This window comes from Petromyzon marinus, chromosome 22, assembly GCF_048934315.1.
Source record: "Petromyzon marinus isolate PM22_M1 ecotype Great Lakes invasive population chromosome 22, UKy_Petmar_22M1.pri1.0, whole genome shotgun sequence".
NCBI classification, from domain to species: Eukaryota; Metazoa; Chordata; class Hyperoartia; order Petromyzontiformes; family Petromyzontidae; genus Petromyzon; species Petromyzon marinus.
The window spans coordinates 13,503,548-13,523,061 of NC_133688.1; the positions used below are offsets into that span (position 1 = coordinate 13,503,548).

General features: G+C 47.1%; 1 protein-coding gene across 1 annotated transcript in view; it reads left to right on the forward strand.

Annotated features, from left to right (window-relative positions):
- The window catches only part of HS2ST1 (heparan sulfate 2-O-sulfotransferase 1), a 68,220-nt gene extending 50,376 nt beyond the window's left edge, over positions 1 to 17,844 (forward strand). The window contains exons 2-7 of the mRNA XM_032958995.2: positions 1,328 to 1,578; positions 4,788 to 4,873; positions 7,254 to 7,392; positions 11,734 to 11,831; positions 13,735 to 13,892; positions 14,402 to 17,844. Coding sequence (XP_032814886.1) covers positions 1,328 to 1,578; positions 4,788 to 4,873; positions 7,254 to 7,392; positions 11,734 to 11,831; positions 13,735 to 13,892; positions 14,402 to 14,628 — 959 coding nt within the window. The 3' untranslated portion in view covers positions 14,629 to 17,844. The remainder of the gene's footprint in view (positions 1 to 1,327; positions 1,579 to 4,787; positions 4,874 to 7,253; positions 7,393 to 11,733; positions 11,832 to 13,734; positions 13,893 to 14,401) is intronic.
- The last annotated feature ends 1,670 nt before the right edge of the window (positions 17,845 to 19,514 follow it).

The following is a 19,514-nucleotide window of genomic DNA, read 5'->3' on the forward strand; positions in this document are numbered from 1 at the left end:
GACCGTGTCAGTGGCCATTGTATGAATAAACAGGGTTTTAGCAGCTGAGTTAAACCCAGTTTTCATAGTTGGCCACCTGGCACACTCCACATTCGTCCACATTCCCCACAAAAAGGGTTCCCACCTTCTCTAATGCCTGGGTGGTGTATCTGGATTGTGTCTCGCTAAGGTAAAGTGCACAGTTGTGCTTAGCTGGATCGTTTTGTTGAGTTGCCGTTGTTATTGTCTGATTGGTCTGTATCTCATGGTCACTAGATGTTAACTACCTCACCTGGTATACAGGAGGGCGTGAGTTCAATCCCGACCCTGACGCTTGTATATGTGGAGTTTACATGTTCTCCCCGTGGTCGCGTGGATATTGATCCTCCGGTTTTTCCTTCCACATTTAGAAACATGCGTTTAATGTATTTGGCTGCTGTAAATTTCCACGTGATAAGCCACTTTGCTGGCTATCATTTGTGGCAAAGTCGCTTCTGAAAAAGAGCTCTATAGCTCCGTGGGCCTTACCTGGTGAAATAAAAAAGAAATGTAGTTGACCTTGTTAATGCATCTCACAGATGCGGGTTGCTGTCACGTAACCTCCTTAAATCGCTCGGTTATACATGAGTGTTTGGAACCCATCTCGCTCGGTTCGATTGTCAGCCATGGGTTAAGGGAGTCTTCCCATGGGTTCACTCGGCCTTAAATGTGTACTTGGAACGCTGTGTAAACATCAGCACTGGGGGACACAAACGCTGCGGGATGCGTGATGCTGCCGCCACGTGCCAATCTGACATGAGATAGGTGCTCGCTTAAGAGCACTTGCCTCAATCGTGTTTCATGGTTTTGCAGGCGATATTTGTGTGTGTCCGGGCGGGTGTGTGCTCTTGGAGATACACGTGCTTGGAATTACATTGCGAGATGGGAACAGGAACGCATGGTTGGAGAAGATACGCAGGTTAAAGATTTTGACCGCACGGAAAAGCAAGTTGGCTTTGACAAAGCATGTCAGGAGAAGGGAATATTAGAGGTGCTCTAGACCCACGGCGGAGTGGCAGCCAGCAGAGGGACCATGGCCAAGATGAAGCTGTCAACGGCCCGTGACAATTACCTGGGCCTCCCCTAGGTCGACTAGGCCTCAAATGAGCACGTGCTGCGATGTGTAAACATTGCCAATGGAGAGACAAAGGCGGCCGAGCATGATGCTGGCCACACCCCTGTTACGTGCCTTGTCGGCCCTTCACAAAGGTGCTGCTCGCTAACAGGACTTTTACCAACCGTCTGTAAAGGCTCTACACGGGCGGCGGGAGGGGAATAATTAATTGTGTTTTCTGTGCCGTTGATGCAGAGCGCGCCGTGGCGCTGCACCAGGTGCGAGCCATCGAGCAGAGGCACACGCAGGAGCTGGCAACGCGCGCCGAGGGAGGCCCCTGGGGAACGGGGGGCCCCGACGACCTCATCGTGCTCTACAACCGCGTGCCCAAGACCGGCAGCACCTCGTTCACCAACATCGCGTACGACTTGTGCGCCCGCAACAAGTACCACGTGCTGCACATCAACACGAGCCGCAACAACCCCGTCATGTCGCTGCAGGACCAGGTGGGCGTCTCCACAAGCACTCTTGCCAGGCGCGTGACGACGCGTCGGATTCCCTCAAGCTTGGGCGATGCATCGAATGGAGAATTGTGGGCATTAGCGATCTGTTTTTCTGTTCGAGTGTGTCGCATGTTAATGTCGTTCAACGTCGCCCGTCCCCCGCCGCAGCCACTAGATAGAGGCACAACGGTCTGCTGCAGTGTTGCAAAATAGCATTGATTGCGCGAATTGAAACGTGATCATGAACCACGATGATTAAATCGACAGAGGGGAGTATTGTTACACCCCTAGTGACAGTCCCACACCCCCTAGTGACATGGGTGAATGGTTCCTTCCCTGCCGGAATACGTTAAACCTAGGGTTTTGTGAGCTCGAAAATAAATAGTTTTCATAATCTCGTTAATTGAATTCTTTCATTTATTTGTAATTCACGTATTGTGTCGAGTGTTATCATAGTAGGTATTTGCATTTCTATTCAAATAAATTGTCGCTTATCAAGATGGTAAACAAAAGAATGTAATTACATTTCTCATGGAATACACTAAGCAACAGTTCAGCTGTCGTGAAAAGCACAATCTAGAATAATCGTGCTCGCTGCTAAAGTGGCCGTTAATTTCTTGCCACGCAATGCGTTGCTTTTGACTGCTGCACTTTTATTGAGGCTGTTCAAAACATCAGTGGTCATTCGTCAACGACGCTGCCTTAATTGTAAAAGTATATAATAGGTAACGTTTCGGGCAACAGACCTTATTCATGTGCTCTGAATATGTTAATAAGGACCATCGCCCAAAACATCGCCTTTGGTATATTTTTCCGATCAAGGCCTCGGCGTTATCGACGCACGCCTTGAGTGCGTTTTGTTATTTGTGACTTGTGTGCAACGCTGCCAATGCAGTGTCTCCAAATAATTTGTTTACTGACGATAGGTCACCTCTCCGGGTTGATGTGCGCAAAATTCGTGGCCCGTCGCGCACTGCACATTTAGGCCAGCGACACGATCGACGCTTCAATTGATGTCTCACCGCCGTCCCCCGTCAGGATGGGATGGTGTGTCATGAGCACGATGCCAATGCTGTAAATCCATCCTTCCCCCCCCGCTGAATTACGGCTTCTGCTACCGCAGCCCCGAGTCGACTGAAAGCAGGTAGCCGCATGTGCTCGCACGGACTTTGTCAATTCAAAGGTTGGCGGTGTGGGGGGGGTGGAATCCCTAAAATACATTTTTCAGTTCAGAAATGATGAGTGCCTGGCTCCTGCTCGTGGCATGGCTTGTTAAGCCATGCATCACGCTGTTAGCTTAAACTCAGCAAGTGTTGATGCCAAATAGTCAATTAAAAACATACCGTTAAACAGTAAAACAAGGATTGAGCACCGCTGTTGTAAGGCGGCCACCTGCTTGTAACGACCATGGAGGCCCTTAATGGGCCACCTCCGGTGTAATTTAGGCTAACCGTGTGTATGGAGACCACAACCCCAGCGACGCAGGCAGCTTGATGGGAAACTGTCAATGGTCATTACCCAAATGTTCTGCCGTAGCTTTAGAAACATGGACAAGGATTATGGGTTATTTATTTTTTTTATCTCGTGCTCTCTTTACCAATTTGTTTAATTCCACTGTGTAGCACTGGTCGTAACGCGCAGGAATTATTTGCTGTAATTTGTCAAAGTTAACGGCATGTGACCACACGGGAAGCATCCTCGTAACCTCGCGAAGGCGCTTCAGCGTCGATCGCAGTCGTACGTGCGGTCAGAGTGCACCTGTTGTCAGCGTCCGGAGTTCATAGTCACACCCGAAGCAACGTCATCCCAAGACTCCAACCTTCCCTTTGCCGTCTTCCTCGTCCAACGAAACGGATTATTATAAGCCTGAGCGGATCTGCCGCCCTGGTAAAAGGGGGAACACGGCACGCATTGCCATGGCTCCCTGCTCTCGGGTGGTGCCGCGCCGGCTGCCTGTCGTACCCGGAGGCCCCTACCCCCCCCCCCCTCCCTCCCCTGTCATGCTCACGACGCCGATGGCCACATCCGCGATCATAAGCTCGTTAAATTGGCGCCGCCGTGCTCGAGCGGGTTTTAATTCGCCGTTGGCGCCAGGAGAAGAGATTCTGCGCGGAGGAGGAGAAGCGAGGTGATGGACGCGTTGTGCGAGAGAGAATGGCCGAGCCGGCGCTCCCTCTCTCGTGCGCGGGACCACAGGGACGCGCGCTAGCGGAACCAGAAACTTTAACTGCGCTCCGCTGCCGTGTGCAGCATAGTAATTTCAAATAGGGATGCAGGGAGGATTGTGAAAAATGCAGGATACTTTGTGCTGCGTACGTTTCCTTCGCATATGCAATCACGTACGAGACATCGATGCCTCGCTTAGCCTAGTTTGACCGTCAAAAAACGCGTGTCCTTTGCGAGCGCAGTAGCACGCACAGGGAAGGGGTGTGGGCGGCAGCAGCACACACACGCGCAGCCACGTTTTGTATCCTAAAATTTTATGTTCGTAAACCCATTCTTAACAAGTCGTCACCTTTAGGCCGCAGTGTACCCAGGGGAGGCCCAGCCCGTGTTCAGATGTCAAATGGCGCTGGCGATAGACACGGCTAGGAGGTGAACCTGTTTCGTTAGCACAGTGTTCTTGCCAAACCAAAGTAGCACAGCTCCGATGCACAATACACACGTGCACATGAAGACAAATGTCCCCCATATAGCCTTTACCAGAGCTCTTGAAGCAAGTGCTATAAGCGATCACTGGTTAAGGCTGGCACTGCATAAAAGGGGGGGGGGGGGGTGGTGTAGTCGCCACCCCATGCCTGGCCGCTTTTGTTTCTTCAGTGCTGATGTTTTACACACTGTACCATTTGAGTCCGAGTCGACCTAGGGGAGGCCCAGAACCGGTTAGGATACTTGACACCATTATTGGTCGTGAGCAGGAATCAAACTCGGGTCGCCGGGTTCGTAGGGCAATGCTCTAAACACTGTGCGCTTCACACACACGTATGCACACAATATACACAGATGCACGCACGGATGCACATGGCCACACTGAAAGATATTACTTGCACGCATGCATGAACACGCACGCACAAGCCAACTAGGGAGCTACACATAAATAAAAAGTCTTGCACAATCTGTTTCATATAGCCGGTGACTGCTACCTTTTTTATTTGTTTAGTACTCTTAACCCTGATTGTTTGTGTTTCTCGTTGTCATTGTTTTCTTTTAAGGCGAGGTTTGTAAAGAACGTTACGGTGTGGAAGGAGATGAAGCCGGGATTTTATCATGGACACTTGGCGTTCGTTGATTTCAGCAAGTGAGTCGGAGTGTCTCCATACGCTTACTCACGCTTTTCTTGAGTGTAATATCGCTGTTATATATATGGGATCTTTTTGCTAGTATAAACAATGATGGTAAAATAAGAATAGGTTTTACCATATCCGGCAATAAAACAGGTGTTTTCATGTTTTTGCCACAAGTACGTGTAGTTAATGCAGACTTCATGCCTTGCAAAAGGTATCTTTCTGGTGTTTGAACATCTTAACAACTATACTGTTTGGTTCTATTGGGTAAAGTCACGTAGGTGAAAATAAAATAACAAAAAATCACGACGTTTCGGCCACAACACAAGTGGCCTTCATCAGGTGAAGGGACGAGACTGTCTGGAGGACAGCGCTGGAGTGGAAGAAGCCACGCTTAGATCACGACCTTTCAGCTGTGTGAGAAGATAAAGAAGACCAAGCGCCTTGACAAAGGAATTCTCATATAATTTAGCATTGAAATGGCTCATTGAAATAGCTAAGTTAAAGTATACACATCCGCAGAGATACCCCTTGACAAAGGAATTAGCATCGAATTTAGCATTGAAATAGCTGAGTGATTAGCTTGTAACTGGTCACAGAAATAGCTATGTTAAAGTTAGAGTATATACATTCACCGAGGCACCTAGTACTCATCAAACAGGAGAATTTAGCAAAACACCGAGGCACCTAGTACTCAGACATCGGACCTGTGTGCGAGCAAACAAGGTGTTCTGACAGAAATTAGCATAAAAATAGCATAAAAATTAGCATTTGATATGCTAATTTCTTTGTCAGAACACCTTGTTTGCTCGCACACAGGTCCGATGTCTGAGCGTGGTTGTGTTTCGCTAAATTCTCCTGTTTGATGAGTACTAGGTGCCTCGGTGAATGTATATGCTCTAACTTTAACATAGCTATTTCTGTGACCAGTTACAAGCTAATCACTCAGCTATTTCAATGCTAAATTCGATGCTAATTCCTTTGTCAAGGGGTACCTCTGCGGATGTGTATACTTTAACTTAGCTATTTCAATGAGCCATTTCAATGCTAAATTATATGCTAATTCCTTTGTCAAGGCGCTTGGTCTTCTTTATCTTCTCACACAGCTTAAAGGTCGTGATCTAAGCGTGGCTTCTTCCACTCCAGCGCTAATTCCTTTGTCAAGGGGTACCTCTGCGGATGTGTATACTTTAACTTAGCTATTTCAATGAGCCATTTCAATGCTAAATTATATGCTAATTCCTTTGTCAAGGCGCGTGGTCTTTTTCTTCTCACACAGCTTAAAGGTCGTGATCTAAGCGTGGCTTCTTCCACTCCAGCGCTGTCCTCCAGACAGTCTCGTCCCTTCACCTGATGAAGGCCACTTGTGTTGTGGCCGAAACGTCGTGATTTTTTGTTATTTTATTTTCACCTACGTGACTTTACCCAATAGAACCAAAGAGTATGGATCCTAGCAGTCACGAAAGCTTTAAATCTAGAATCTTAACAACTGTTTAGCACGCAGGCTTTCACGACAGGAGGATTTCTCCTACAAATCTGGCTGCCGCCTGATGATGCCCAGTTGTAATTACTGGCGAAACGTTGTAATAAAATTGTATATGTTGTGGATTTACTCTCCAACACGCCGCTGTGCTGTACTTGTAACGAATTGGCATGTTCTGTTTACGTGACAAACCTTACTATATTTTTATGCAAGTTTTGTGGGACTATGGGAGGGTTAGGAGGAAAATGAAGCCTGGTGAGAATTTTTTTATTAAATCTAGTTAGGAAACAAACATATTTGGAACATCACGGAGCGTAAACACTCAAAAGGATGGAAGAGAGTTGCACTTTAGTGGCATGGTCACGTGTGGCAGATGGATGAAAACTCGATTACCCAGGTAGTCCTCTCAATTCGGAACGCTGGGAAGAAGAGACAGACTAAGGAAGGGGTGAAACTGAGGTTCCATGGACGCCTTGGGAGAGAGAGAGAGAGGGACTGCACCCGAGATTTATGAAGACAGAAGTTGGGAAGATAGGAATGTTTGTAGTCTACCAACAAAACCATACGATGCCTGGACATAGAGACTGATGAGTATCATGATGATTGTTCTACATCGTAATGGGTGTTAGCATCGATCCATATTCATGATTAACTTAATCGTCGTCCCGCCCCGGCACCGACTGCCGCCGCGGGCAAGAATGGTGCAGAGAAACAAAGCAAAAGGCTTCTGGATGTGACGAGGCCTACCTCTTCCAGTCGACAAAGGCCACGAAGCAAGTTCCCCCGCCCACTCGGCCGTGCAGAGCCGCAGTACAGGAGCTGCCTGCCCCCCCCCCCCCCCCACGTGACAGACGTCGTGTTATCGTGAGGGCCGCGAGTCAGCGGAGTGGTGTCGTTCCCCACACCACCAGGTTCGGCGCCTACAGAAAGCCCATCTACGTGAACGTGGTGCGCGACCCCATCGAGCGCCTCGTGTCCTACTACTACTTCCTGCGCTTCGGGGACAACTATCGGCCCAGCCTGCGGAGACGCAAGCAAGGGGACAAAAAGGTACTCCGGCTTGTGTTCACGCGGCAGTGGAGTGGCCCACGCGCACCTTGCAGGGCGAAGGTTTGGTCGACCGCGTAGATTTGACGAGCCCCTCAAAAAATGGTGATTGCGGGAGGTGGAAGTACAGGAAAGTTGGTTCATCAACCTGCCTTGATAAACCCAAAGTGGGCTCATCAAAGTGGGTTCGTCAAAGTGGGCTCATCGAGGCGGGTTCATCAAGGCGGGCTAATGAACGTTCCACGGTGGCGAGATGTTAACTACCTCGCCAGCTGTACAGGAGGTCGTGGGTTTGATCCCGACCCTTACGGCTGTATATTTGGAGTTTGCATGTTTTTTTTCTCCGGGCCCTCTGGTTTTTACCTCCACATTTAGAAACATGCTTTTCGAGTATTTGGCTGCTGTAAATTTCCACATGATACGCCACTTCGTTGAGCTATTACTTGTGGCCAAATCGCTTCTGAAAAAGAGCTATACAGTTCAGTGGGCCTTACCTGGTAAAATGAAAAATATAGTTTAGGTCTGTGCAGACCTGTGAGCGTTATCATCTCGTAAATGTGCTTTTCTCCAGACGCTCTGGTTTCTTGGCACGTATAAAGCCCTTTTATAGCATTAATGTTATTAATTACAAGCCTGGAGCTCAGAAAAGGCAAAGGTGTGAAACCTTTCCTGTGGAGAACTTAACTCTTTAATAATGGGGCAACTCTGGCAAACTCATTCGCACAAGGTAACGTCGTTTCGTTGAGATGGCGATTAAGGGGCCGGCGGAGTGGTGGTGCAGTGTTTCGTGCACTTTCCCGTGAACCTGGTCACCCGAGTTCAATTCCTCACCATGGCTAACGTCACTGGCAAATGATTTGGCCAAACAAACCCTCTTTGCTGGGACGTAATGGAGAGATCTTATTCCAGCAGTGGATTAGCGGAGGATTGCAAATTGCTATTTATTTTCTAATTGGCTGCTTAAATGTGTTGGACGATTCTTTATAATGTAATTTTAGGTTGTGCTTGTTACCTGTGCATTTATATGTTTATTTTATGTATGAATAAATGTTGAACTACTTTCGCACCGTACGTAGCCAACCGTGCTGATCGGAGGTGCGGGGCAAGGACAACAAACTAAACGCACAAAGCACTTTGTTATTGTCTCGTGTGATTATTGAATTTGCATTGTTATTTTTATATTAGATTTATTTTGCCTGGTATCTGCAATGAATTTTCCAAATGTGAATCGTGCCTCTTGTATTTTAAACCAGGAGGGGGGGGGGGCTTGTTTAAATTGGGCTCTCATACCATTTCTAAAACAAGGTCATTGATTGGCATCGAGTGGGTCATCTGATAATCGATCCACCAATTACTTTCATTCATAAGCAACCGAGAGCCCATTGATGCAAATAATCCATCTTTCGATGGAGGTCTCGTGTGTCAAACACAAAAGACGAGAATGTAAAGGTGTATTTCACTTCTGAATTAATAGAAATGTGAATGCAATAAAACACCCAAGTGGGCATTCATAAAGAATACAATAAAATAGATTTCACACAATTTGTCTGGTATCAGCTCAGAGCTGCATTCCGGGTCAATTCCCGTCTTTGTCCAATTTGTAGTCATGCGGCTTTAACAAAATGATATGGGGACATTCCGGATTAAAGCACACAATGTGTTTGTTACTTCTTCTGCAGTTTTAATATTTTGCATCTTGCCAGGGCCCATCAAGGCCAAGGCCTATGGAGCCAGCTCTATCGTGGTTTCTAGCTTATTTGTAGGTCTGAGAAAATGGTTTAATTTCATGTTTTATAGCCTCTTTATCTTCAACGGTTTTCAAGACAATGTGGTTTACAGAATCTTTACCCAGCTACTTACAAAAATCTTGCTGTTAAGAGATATAGTTCTGGAAGACGGTCCCATAGGAGGACACAATATGATACTTAACGTAGTGCTATTGTCATCGGTTGTCGAACTAAATGTAAAATTACTATATCGATTCATTGCCATACACAAGAGGTCCAAGCTGTCCAGCTAGTCTGGAGCAGTGCTCAGGCATAGTGTTGTCATCTCTCCTGCCTTGTCAAGGCTCTTTCCAGATTGTCTTTGCCAAATTATCCTGTATGAAGATTTACACAAATGGGGTTCTATTTTTATTGATGAAGTTTTCCACAGTTTAAAAAAAAAAGGTCCCCTCCAAAATTAAGTGGCACCTTGCAGTCTTGTCAGATTTCTCAATGCATTGGCAGTGTTCATAAAGTGTCTACAATGTTTCGTATTATCTCCAGGCCCTGACGCATTGATGGGACAGTTCAGACTTTCCATGACAGCCTCAATGCTTATCACACACACACACTGTCCAATACATGTTGCAAGTGATATTCTGAGACTTATAGAAACTAAAGTGAGTGTGGATACTGGCATTAAGCAGATTAAACACCGATGTCGGCTGTCAATAGGCTCAACTTGGTGACGTAAGGATGAGACTGTAACTGGGCTGCATTACCAATCGGGGGAGAATTGCAAAGGATGACGTTATACTTTCTGAGGAGTGCAGCCCGCTTCCGATTGGTCGTTGGGAAGCTTTATTTGACAGCTGCTGTCTAAAAACGGTTGATCCGCGGGTCAAAATTTAACCCACGTGGGTAATGAGACCTCGTGGAAGCCGCTTAATGAAGATTGGGGAACGCATGGGGAGGTGTGCGACCGTGGTTGTTTGCATGAGGGGGGGGGCCAAGCCGCGCGTGATCTCTGTGTACGCGGGTCGTCGTCGTCGCCTTTGCTAACGTGACGTTTTCCCGTGCTGATGTTTTAAACCTCGTGTCCCATCTAGTGGAGTTCATTAAGAACTTTAACGAACGTTGTTGTGTTAAAAAAAAAAAAAGTTGGAAAGTTTTTTTTTATTCGTTTTCGTAATTTCTGTCGTTCGGGGGAAGAAAAAAAAACACTTTCAGATTTATTGCCAAAATTATTCAAGAAAAAGCGATGTAATAGAAATAAAATTTAAAAAATGTTTTAGCTCATGCCATCATTTTGGTACTATTTATGAACCAGGATTTTTCCATGCTTCCCCCCCCCCCTCCCTGTGTGGAATATGCAAATGACTGCAACATGACTCTTCTTAAAGGGCCCCCAGCGTGCAGTGTTTGGTTGGATCTCATCAACAACAAAAAATCAATGGCTAAAACCCTACGAACGGAAAACTAAATTGCGTGGTGCTTTTGTCCTGTTGGTCCTCTCATTTAAATAATGTTGCTAAGCTCTGCCTCTCCTATTGTGCTCCTGGGGCCCGGTGCCCAAGGGTGGCTGGCTGCCTGTGCACACGTAATGATGTGTTTACGTGTTTGGTCAACATGTGTCCCATTATTAGCTGGATTAACATAATGGGTGAAAATGTAATAGCCCTTTGGGGCACTTACACCGCTTTGTCCCAGTGGACCCCCAGTCCTGGCACGTGCGTCCACACATCCACGATTCGTCGATTTAAAATGCATACAATAACACGTTCCCGTGTATAAGCTTCCCTCGAAAGCAATACTCTTGAGAAAGGGAGGGGGTAAAAAAACACCCCGATGTTATTTTAAGGGCAGCGGTGCCTTAACGAGACTTGCGTAAAACGTGCCCTCTTTTTCAGACCGAATTGGAAGCAGTGCCAGATTTTTCTTAGTTGACTTTACATTTCTCCCGCTTGGCAGCACGCTGCGGACATCCAGCCCCAGGTGACACAGTGGCCCACTGTGCTTCGCTTGGAGGGTAGCGGCAGTGGTGTAGGCAGGAGATGGGAGAGGTGCGGGTGTGGGAGCGTCACATCTGTTGTCCCACGGGACACGAAGCGTCTCTCGCGGCGCTTGATCCTGGCTCGAGATATCAGAATTTTTATTTATCCTGTAGAAATCCGATGAGTTACGAAGCTCTTTTTTTCACAGATGTCCAGTAGGGGCGGGTCATAAGTTCACTGTCATTACACACAAAGTTCTTGCCACAAATGAACCACAATGCCTCGCTCATCTCGTCAAGGAGCATAAATCATCACGCAAAGTCCAGTCGTCCTCAAAGCGGCTTTTGGCTAGCCATTGAACAAAGACGGCCACTGCATCGCCCACTTTCAGATGCACTTCTGCGGCCGTCTGGAACGCTCTTCCTTCCGATCTTAGGAAACCACTGGACCTATGAACTTTCAACTCTAAATTGAAAACAAATTTTCTTCAGAAATGCTTTTTGTGTTTAGTTTGTTGTCCTTCCCCCGCACCTCCGACTAACACGGTTCGCTACGTGCGCTGCAAAAATAAGTTCAGCCGACATACAGAAAGTTACAACAACAAACAATATCTCGCGGTCGGTGTTTCATGCCCGCCCCCACAGACGTTTGACGAGTGCGTGCAAGAGAAAGGCGTCGACTGTGCCCCCGAGAAGCTCTGGCTGCAGATCCCATTCTTCTGTGGCCACAGTGCCGAGTGCTGGTGCGTCCCCACGTGTTTAAGAATATAAAAATGTATTCGCACCCGCACACTTGCACGCTCACTGGTACCTCAACTGTCACGAATTTAATCTCGGTTGTGCGTATGACGCAGGCGTGCACTGTTGCGATGGAAAAATGTTACCCTCTTAAAGTCAATGCAGCAGCAACATCTCATTATCGGGAATGGCGCTGGAAGATGAAGTTGTAAAACTACTTTTGAGGTCATGTCAATAGGTCTTTCTCAACCCAACACGAGATGGCACTCCTTGGTGATCCGTGAACAGTGCTTCTTCACTTGTCCGTTATCTGGTGTATTGATACATTCTAGCCATAAGAGTTTGGTCATCCAAATTGTATTAAAAAGCCGATTGTGCAACACATATTTGGCCATTTATTTGTACCTTGGCTGAAGCTATCCAACTCGCTTAAATTTCAGTGTCGGGAATTCAAACTCATAGTTTCATCGGTCCCCGTGCACTAAGCCACTCTGAGCCACCCATGTCGCCTTGTGCAATTAATACGAGTCACCCAAATAGGCAATTGGGGTCGTTGCCAAAGTACATAGTGCAGAACCCCTTCCCCCTCATTGTGCTTTCCTGAGCTGAATCCAGTCTCCCGTCTGTTGTCTAGGAATTATGTTTATTTTAAAAGTCCGGTGTTCCGGTTTGTCCATTTGTCCGTCAACTAAATTATAAGAGCCTTTCAGAAGGCCTAAATCTAAAAGTTATAGAGAGTGGATCTTCCCCCCCCCCAGATGTGGGGGTAAAAAGTTGACCCAACAGGTTTACAACAATTGTCGACCGCCACACCTCCCCCATCCCCCACTAATGTTTTTAATGTATTTTGTAGGCATATGCCTACATACCCTATATGCAATAGAGCCAGTATTATCTGCACACATTGGGGGGGGGGGGGGAAGAAGAGGACATGAGTGAGGGCGATGTGCGAGGCACAAAGTGCCAAGAAGCCCTCCGCAGGAGCTAGACTAAGGTGGCCGTAGGCCGCCGAAATTCCAGTCAATTAAAAATCCCATCTTGCTACCGGAGAGCAGTGGACACTGAGCCGAGGAAGTGACCACTGGATTCTTCAGATGCCCCCATAAAACCTTATACAGTCTGCACGTCTCCCTCTATCAATGATTCAGCATGCACATCAATTATACATCCTCTTGGAATGCTGAGTTATGGGCATACCTTACGCTGGGTGTTCGCTGACAAGCTTCAGTTGGACTTTTCGAACAATGGATGAGAGTCTTCGTCCACAGTTTGTGGGTGCATTTGCAGGGCACTGATAAAAATTTCTGGCATTTCACACCATCCACTGGAAAACTACTCGACATGCTGCGGCCGCGACCCTCACCAGGACAAGCGGATTGAGAAACGAACCAAGGGACAAAAATTCGAATTACATGTTAAATATCAATTTCCAAATATATTTTTTACATAAACTAAAATACAAATAAAATATTAAATAACACGTACAAATACAAATAATTAATACACCTTGCAAATACAAATGTCTGGCCTTTCACACCATCAGTTATAAATAAAAATGACCCCTCAAGTGGACTCAACCTTTTATGCCCGCCTACCTGTTATCATGCGAACGAGTGCGCATCAACGGTAGCAACGCGTGCCCTCGCGCGTCAAGTAAATTTTATTTTCGCTTAAAAGCGTGGCGCCTTTCTTACGCAAATCTGTCACTCACAGCGCCATTGCATTAATACCGTACTCGTAAAAATAGAAATAAAAAATTCTACACGATGGATGAGAAAAAAATGTTATGCGATCGCCCCAGCCACTGACGCGTCCTCGCCGACCAACCGCACCCCTCCAGTCAGCGCGGTTCGCTACGTACGGCGCTAAAGAAGTTCAACAAGCTCACAAACACGCACCCGTGCGCAGGACGGTGGGCAGCCGCTGGGCTCTGGAGCAGGCGAAGCTGAACCTGGTGAACGAGTACCTCCTGGTGGGGGTCACCGAGGAGCTGGAGGACTTCATCCTCATCCTGGAGGCCGTACTGCCGCGCTTCTTCAAGGGAGCCACGGAGCTTTTTAAGAAAGGTAGTGCGCCCCGCCCCCCCGCCCCCTGCTCTTTTATTTCCCGTGAATCGATTTTTTTTTCCTAAACTATTTATTGACGCGCGCATAAACGGCGCAACCGGAGGGCAGTTAAGATGTCGCCACGGTGGCGAGATGTTTGACTACCTCGCCGGGTATGCAGGAGGTCGTGGGTTCGATCCCAACCCTGACGCCTGTATATTTGGAGTTTGCGTGTCTCTCTCCCCGTGGTCGCGTGGGTTTTTCTCCAGGTCCTCCGTTTTTTCCCTCCACATTTACAAACATGCGTTTTAGAGTATTTGGCTGCTATCAATTTCCACGTGATAAGCCACTTCTTTGCACTATCATTTATGAAGAGCTCCATACAGCTCGGTGGCTCTTACGTGTTCAAATAAAAAGATCGTTTAGTTTTTAGTTTGCCATAGCGTTATGGTTTTTAGTTTCTCACTGACAGACGATAGCCCAACTGATATCCCGCCCCCCCCCCCCAAACCCCCACTGCGCTGCACCAGGAACAAAGTCGCATCTGCGCAAGACGGCGGAAAAGAAGGCGCCTTCGGCAGACACGGTGCACACGCTGCAGCAGTCGGAGGTGTGGAAGCTGGAGCACGAGTTTTACGAGTTTGCGCTGGAGCAGTTCAGCTTCATCCGCGCGCACACTGTGCGGGAGAAGGACGGGGAGCTCTATCCCCTCGCCCAGAACTACTTTTACGAGAAGATTTACCCCAAGCAGAGCTAGCCGCGCCCGCGAGTGTCGCGGAGGGCCCATCCCCGTGCCGTCCCCCGTGCGTGGCCGCGACGGGAGAAATGTTCGGCTCGGCACTGTGCGTCTCCGAGAGAAGACGCAACGGGGGAGCCCTGTTCTCTCTGGTCAAAGCGTCCCGCACAGGAAGGGGGGGAGGAGGAAGAGGAGGGGGTGATTTTGGCGATCGACTGGAAGATGGAAGACTTGGTCACAGCATCGTTTCTGGATAATTGTTTTAAAATGTGAGAGCATTGGTTTCTTTCATTTTTTTTTGGCCACCTGCTTTTGAGTTGCGTGGGGGTTATTTCTTTTGTTGTCTCTAAGAGTAGCCAACTCGGCTGCCCGCTTACCAACCACTACAATCGAAGGCTCCTAAAGGGCGACATTTTATCGCCCTTGTGAGGAAAATCCACTCTCAAGGATTGTGAAGTTTCCCGGGGACGTGCGTGCAAATGTCAAGATCAAATGGTAAAGAGAGCATTGGGGGCAGTCGGGGGCCTGCGCTCTGCTCCGCACGCAACAGACGGCTGAACGGTGGAGGGAAGAAAAAAACTGTTCTTTGAATAATGGACGCACGCAGCAACAGCAGCAAAAGGTTGTATTGTGTTTTGTTTTCTGTCCGGGACCACTCGTGCATAATAACTCTTAGACGACGCATTATTATTGTTTTGGAAATAAATGTCTCAACGTTGGATACATGACGACAGTTTGAATTATGTTTATGTGCGTGTGTGTGCTGTGATAATTTAATGTTTTTTTTTTTTATCAGGGAGACGCTCACACACACACGCAAAATATATTCTCAGCTGGTGTGGTGTACATTTCCTTAATGAAAAATCTAGCGAGTATGGTAATACTCTTATGAAAAGAGCATATAAATCATACCATTAATATTAATTCACTGGATAAAACACTGTTTTGAAAATGAGGGTGTTTTAAATGGTGTGGTGTATGTTTTGTATCTATGAATCTCACGGTCTGACATAGAGTAACAAAGGGTTTTTTTTGTGTGTGTTTTTGTACGCAAAACACCTGACCCCACAAACATTCTCTCCGGGTCAGCTTTGTTGTGGGTGAAGAAATGTGTGAAGGTCGTAGAGAATAAAAACGGAATTTAGCGATCGTCATTTTTCATCCAAAGTCATTAACGTAGCACTGCACTGTCTGCAGATTTGAGCATAAGAATAATTGCCTTTTTGAAACATTCGTGAATTTATAACAACAACAAAAAACCCCATCGTAATTTTTTATTAAATGTCAACAAAACGAGGAGTATCTATATAAAACGTAGCTGTTGCAAAACTATTGGGTGAGCCTTTTTTTGTTTTGTTTTACTATTTGTGAGATAAAAAAAAGTGACTTTTGTTTTGTGTTCCTGCTTTTTGTCCCAGAAGCCGACGGGGGCGCGTTTGAATTTTGTTTTCATTCAAATTGGTTTCAACGCCTAAATGGGGCGACACTGGTTTCTTATTTTGCTGTAATGTACCCTAGTTGTTATTGTCAAATAGTTTCTGCTCCGTGTGATATATGCTTTTAAGTGTTGCGTGTTTTTAAGTTAGGTTCCCGAGGTACAGTGTGTCTATGTGTGTGTGTCTTGCATAGTGGGGAGCGATAGTGTAGCGGTTAGCGCGCTGCGCTATGAACTTGGCGACTCGGGTTCGATTCCCGCTCACGGCCAACACCAGTGACGATTATCTGAACCGGTCCCGGGCCTCCCCTAGGTCGACTCAGCCTCAAATGAGTACCTGGTGCGGTGTGTAAACATCGCCACTAGGGAGACAAAGGCGGTCGGGCGTGGTGCTGGCCACCCACCCCCTCGTGTACCGATCCGGCCTTCATAGGTGCTCGCTAACAGCACTTGCCCCTACAGTCTGTTAAGGCTATACGGGGGATCTTTTTTGTCTTGCATTGCTGGTTCATGGATGCTACCAATAGTTTACACATCTTAACGGTGTCCTTGCCTGCAGATGCCGCTGGAGTAACATCATGGTCTAGAACTGGACTGTTAAACTTTACGCGGTCGATTTGGCAAGTACATTTGCCATGCCACGCAAACACGAGCAGAGACCGGCGCACAGCCCAATCTCGCTGTGCCGGTGCACAATTCCTGGCGTTTGATCGACCCTATGCCTCGTCAACGCAGAAGAGTGGCTGAAATCCGGTGGTCGCTAACTGCCACCGATTTTTGTTGGCCCATATACAAAGTTAAATTTTAAAAAAATGTCTTTAAAAAATGAGAGTTATTTTGATGTCAAAAGATCTGATATTTTCTACAATTCAGGTAAGCTTCATTTTGCTGTAATTTTATTTGTCCGTGTTATATAAGCGTGAATCGATGGCCAGCAAAATCCCAGGTGAATTACAATAATTACGACGTATAAAACATTAATTTAATTTTAGACTTTAATGATGGGCCCGCAATGTTGAAAACAGTTTTATCTTTGTGTCAACGTTCATTTGATTCTGTTTGTATTTTTGCTGATTTTCAAGCAAATGTTCAATCGTATTTTACACAATAATAGTAACATCAGCCATTTGTCAATCTCCTGCTGGATGAAGGCTGCTGCATGCCAATCGGTTCATACGACCTGCTATAGCAGGCATCAGAACTAATAAAATAATACGGACTGAAACTCATTAAGAGATGTTGGGCATTGCACCAAGAGACAGAAAAGCAGATAGATCAGATAACAAGAGCAAATTGGGAGATGTAATTTTAACTTAAGCGAAAATACAGTGGGCTCGGGAAATACGCCACGAGAATGGATGATGGCCCGACGAGACCAGTGATGGAATGGCAGCCAAGGGAGAGAGAGAGAGAGAGAAAGAACACTGAACAGGTTGCTCACTGGGGAGATGGGAGTGAGTAGGTGAGCTCTTGTGCGGGAGCTAGACGGATTGTGGTGTCACAGGACTGAGGGATGGCATAGGTTATGGGGAAGCCTTCATCCATCAGTGGGTATGCAATGTCTGATGATGCGTAACATCAAAACAAAACGTGTTCGTCATTAAAAGTTGCTTCGTCGTGGTGGGTTTCCATTGTGATTGAATTTAATTTAAAAAAATAATCTTGAAACACGCTGTTTAACAATAACAAAATAATAACAGTACAGTTATTGGATGTTTACCGTTGTTGGTTTGGTGTAAAATCACATGAAATGTTCTATTTTTCATGTTTTGTATATAAAATAAAGAAGTGTGGTGATATTTTACCGTCGTTGGCGCCTGTTCCGTCCAACAAGGCGTCGCACGTTCGGCGCCTTCTCCCCACCGTGAGCTCCCCCGTGAGCTCCTCAGTGACCTCAGTGAGCTCCTCAGTGACCTCCCCCGTGAGCTCCTCAGTGACCTCAGTGACCTCCCCCGTGAGCTCCTCAGTGACCTCAGTGAGCTCCTCAGTGACCTCGGTGACCTTTTCAGTGACCTCCCCCGTGAGCTCCTCAGTGACTTCCTCAGTGACCTCTTCAGTGACCTCCCCCGTGAGCTCCTCAGTGACCTCAGTGACCTCCCCCGTGAGCTCCTCGGTGAGCACCTCAGTGACTTCTCCAGTGACCTCCCCCGTGAGCTCCTCAGTGAGCTCCTCAGTGACCTCAGTGACCTCAGTGACCTCCTCCGTGAGCTCCTCAGTGAGCTCCCCCGTGAGCTCCTCAGTGAGCTCCCCCGTGAGCTCCTCAGTGAGCTCCCCCGTGAGCTCAGTGAGCTCCCCCGTGAGCTCCTCAGTGAGCTCGTCCGTGAGCTCAGTGAACTCCCCCGTGAGCTCCTCCGTGCGCTTCATTTGGATAAAATTTGAGGACGCCCGTCACTCAATGCTCGACACGGAGTGACGCATGCCAGGAACCCTTCTACACACGGCTCCGTTTCTCACTGAATATTCTCCAGCTCGCTGGTCTACCAAAGTTGGCGACACGTTACGAGTAGCTCTACAGCCACAGCGAGGGGCATACATCATGATAATAAATTCATAATGATTTCAGTTGTATATACTGTAGCGTCATTCGTGCTAATTGCATCTCGCAACGCTGTTGCAATAATTAAAAAGTTCAACGTACATATGCATAATCACATTAAGGGATAAATCCTATCCATAGCCAATATTAAGTGAATGTAACCCTCCAGAAAATAAAACATGAATAAACAAATCAAGAAATGGTATGCAAACAAAAGGCACAAACAACAACAAAAAGTGATCAAAACAGAGGTAAAGAAAATGATCTATGTATGTTGAATTTATATCCCACTACGCAGTCAACCGTGCTAATTTTGAGGTGCGGGGGAAGGACAACAAACTAAACACAAAAAGCAGTTGTAAACAAATTAGTTGTCAATCTAGCTGTAAAAGCGCATAGCTCCAGTGGCTTGGTCATATCGAAAGGAAGAGCGTTCCAGGCGGCCGCAGATGCGCATCTGTATGGTGCGAAGGTTTAGCTCCTCACACCAGCAAGAGCAAATTAGTCCACCAAGTGACATCCCGAGATGTGATGCGCTGGATGCCGAAATATTTACAGGAGAGCTGACCCAGGTAACAATTAAAGCCCACCCCCCGCTGCTTATACCGCTACGAGGCGGTTATGGTGGTGACGAGTAGCCGATGTTGCTGGCTGTGGCCGACTCCCAGTGAATGCCAGTCTCACGCCCGTCATGACATTAGTGCTCAGTGGGGAGCCGAACTCACGTCTGGCTCGCGTCGCTCAGTCGCGCGCCTACTCCTCGCCTCTCGACTCGATCGTCCCTGCGAGGTTGATGGCCCCTTGTGACACCGGTATTAGAATAATAGTCATGGTGCACTTTGATAAGATGCGGTAATGCAGTGCAAATGAGTCGGTGCTGATTAGGTGATATTAATCCCCAATCCTGTTGCCAATTGTGCAAATACGTAGATCAGA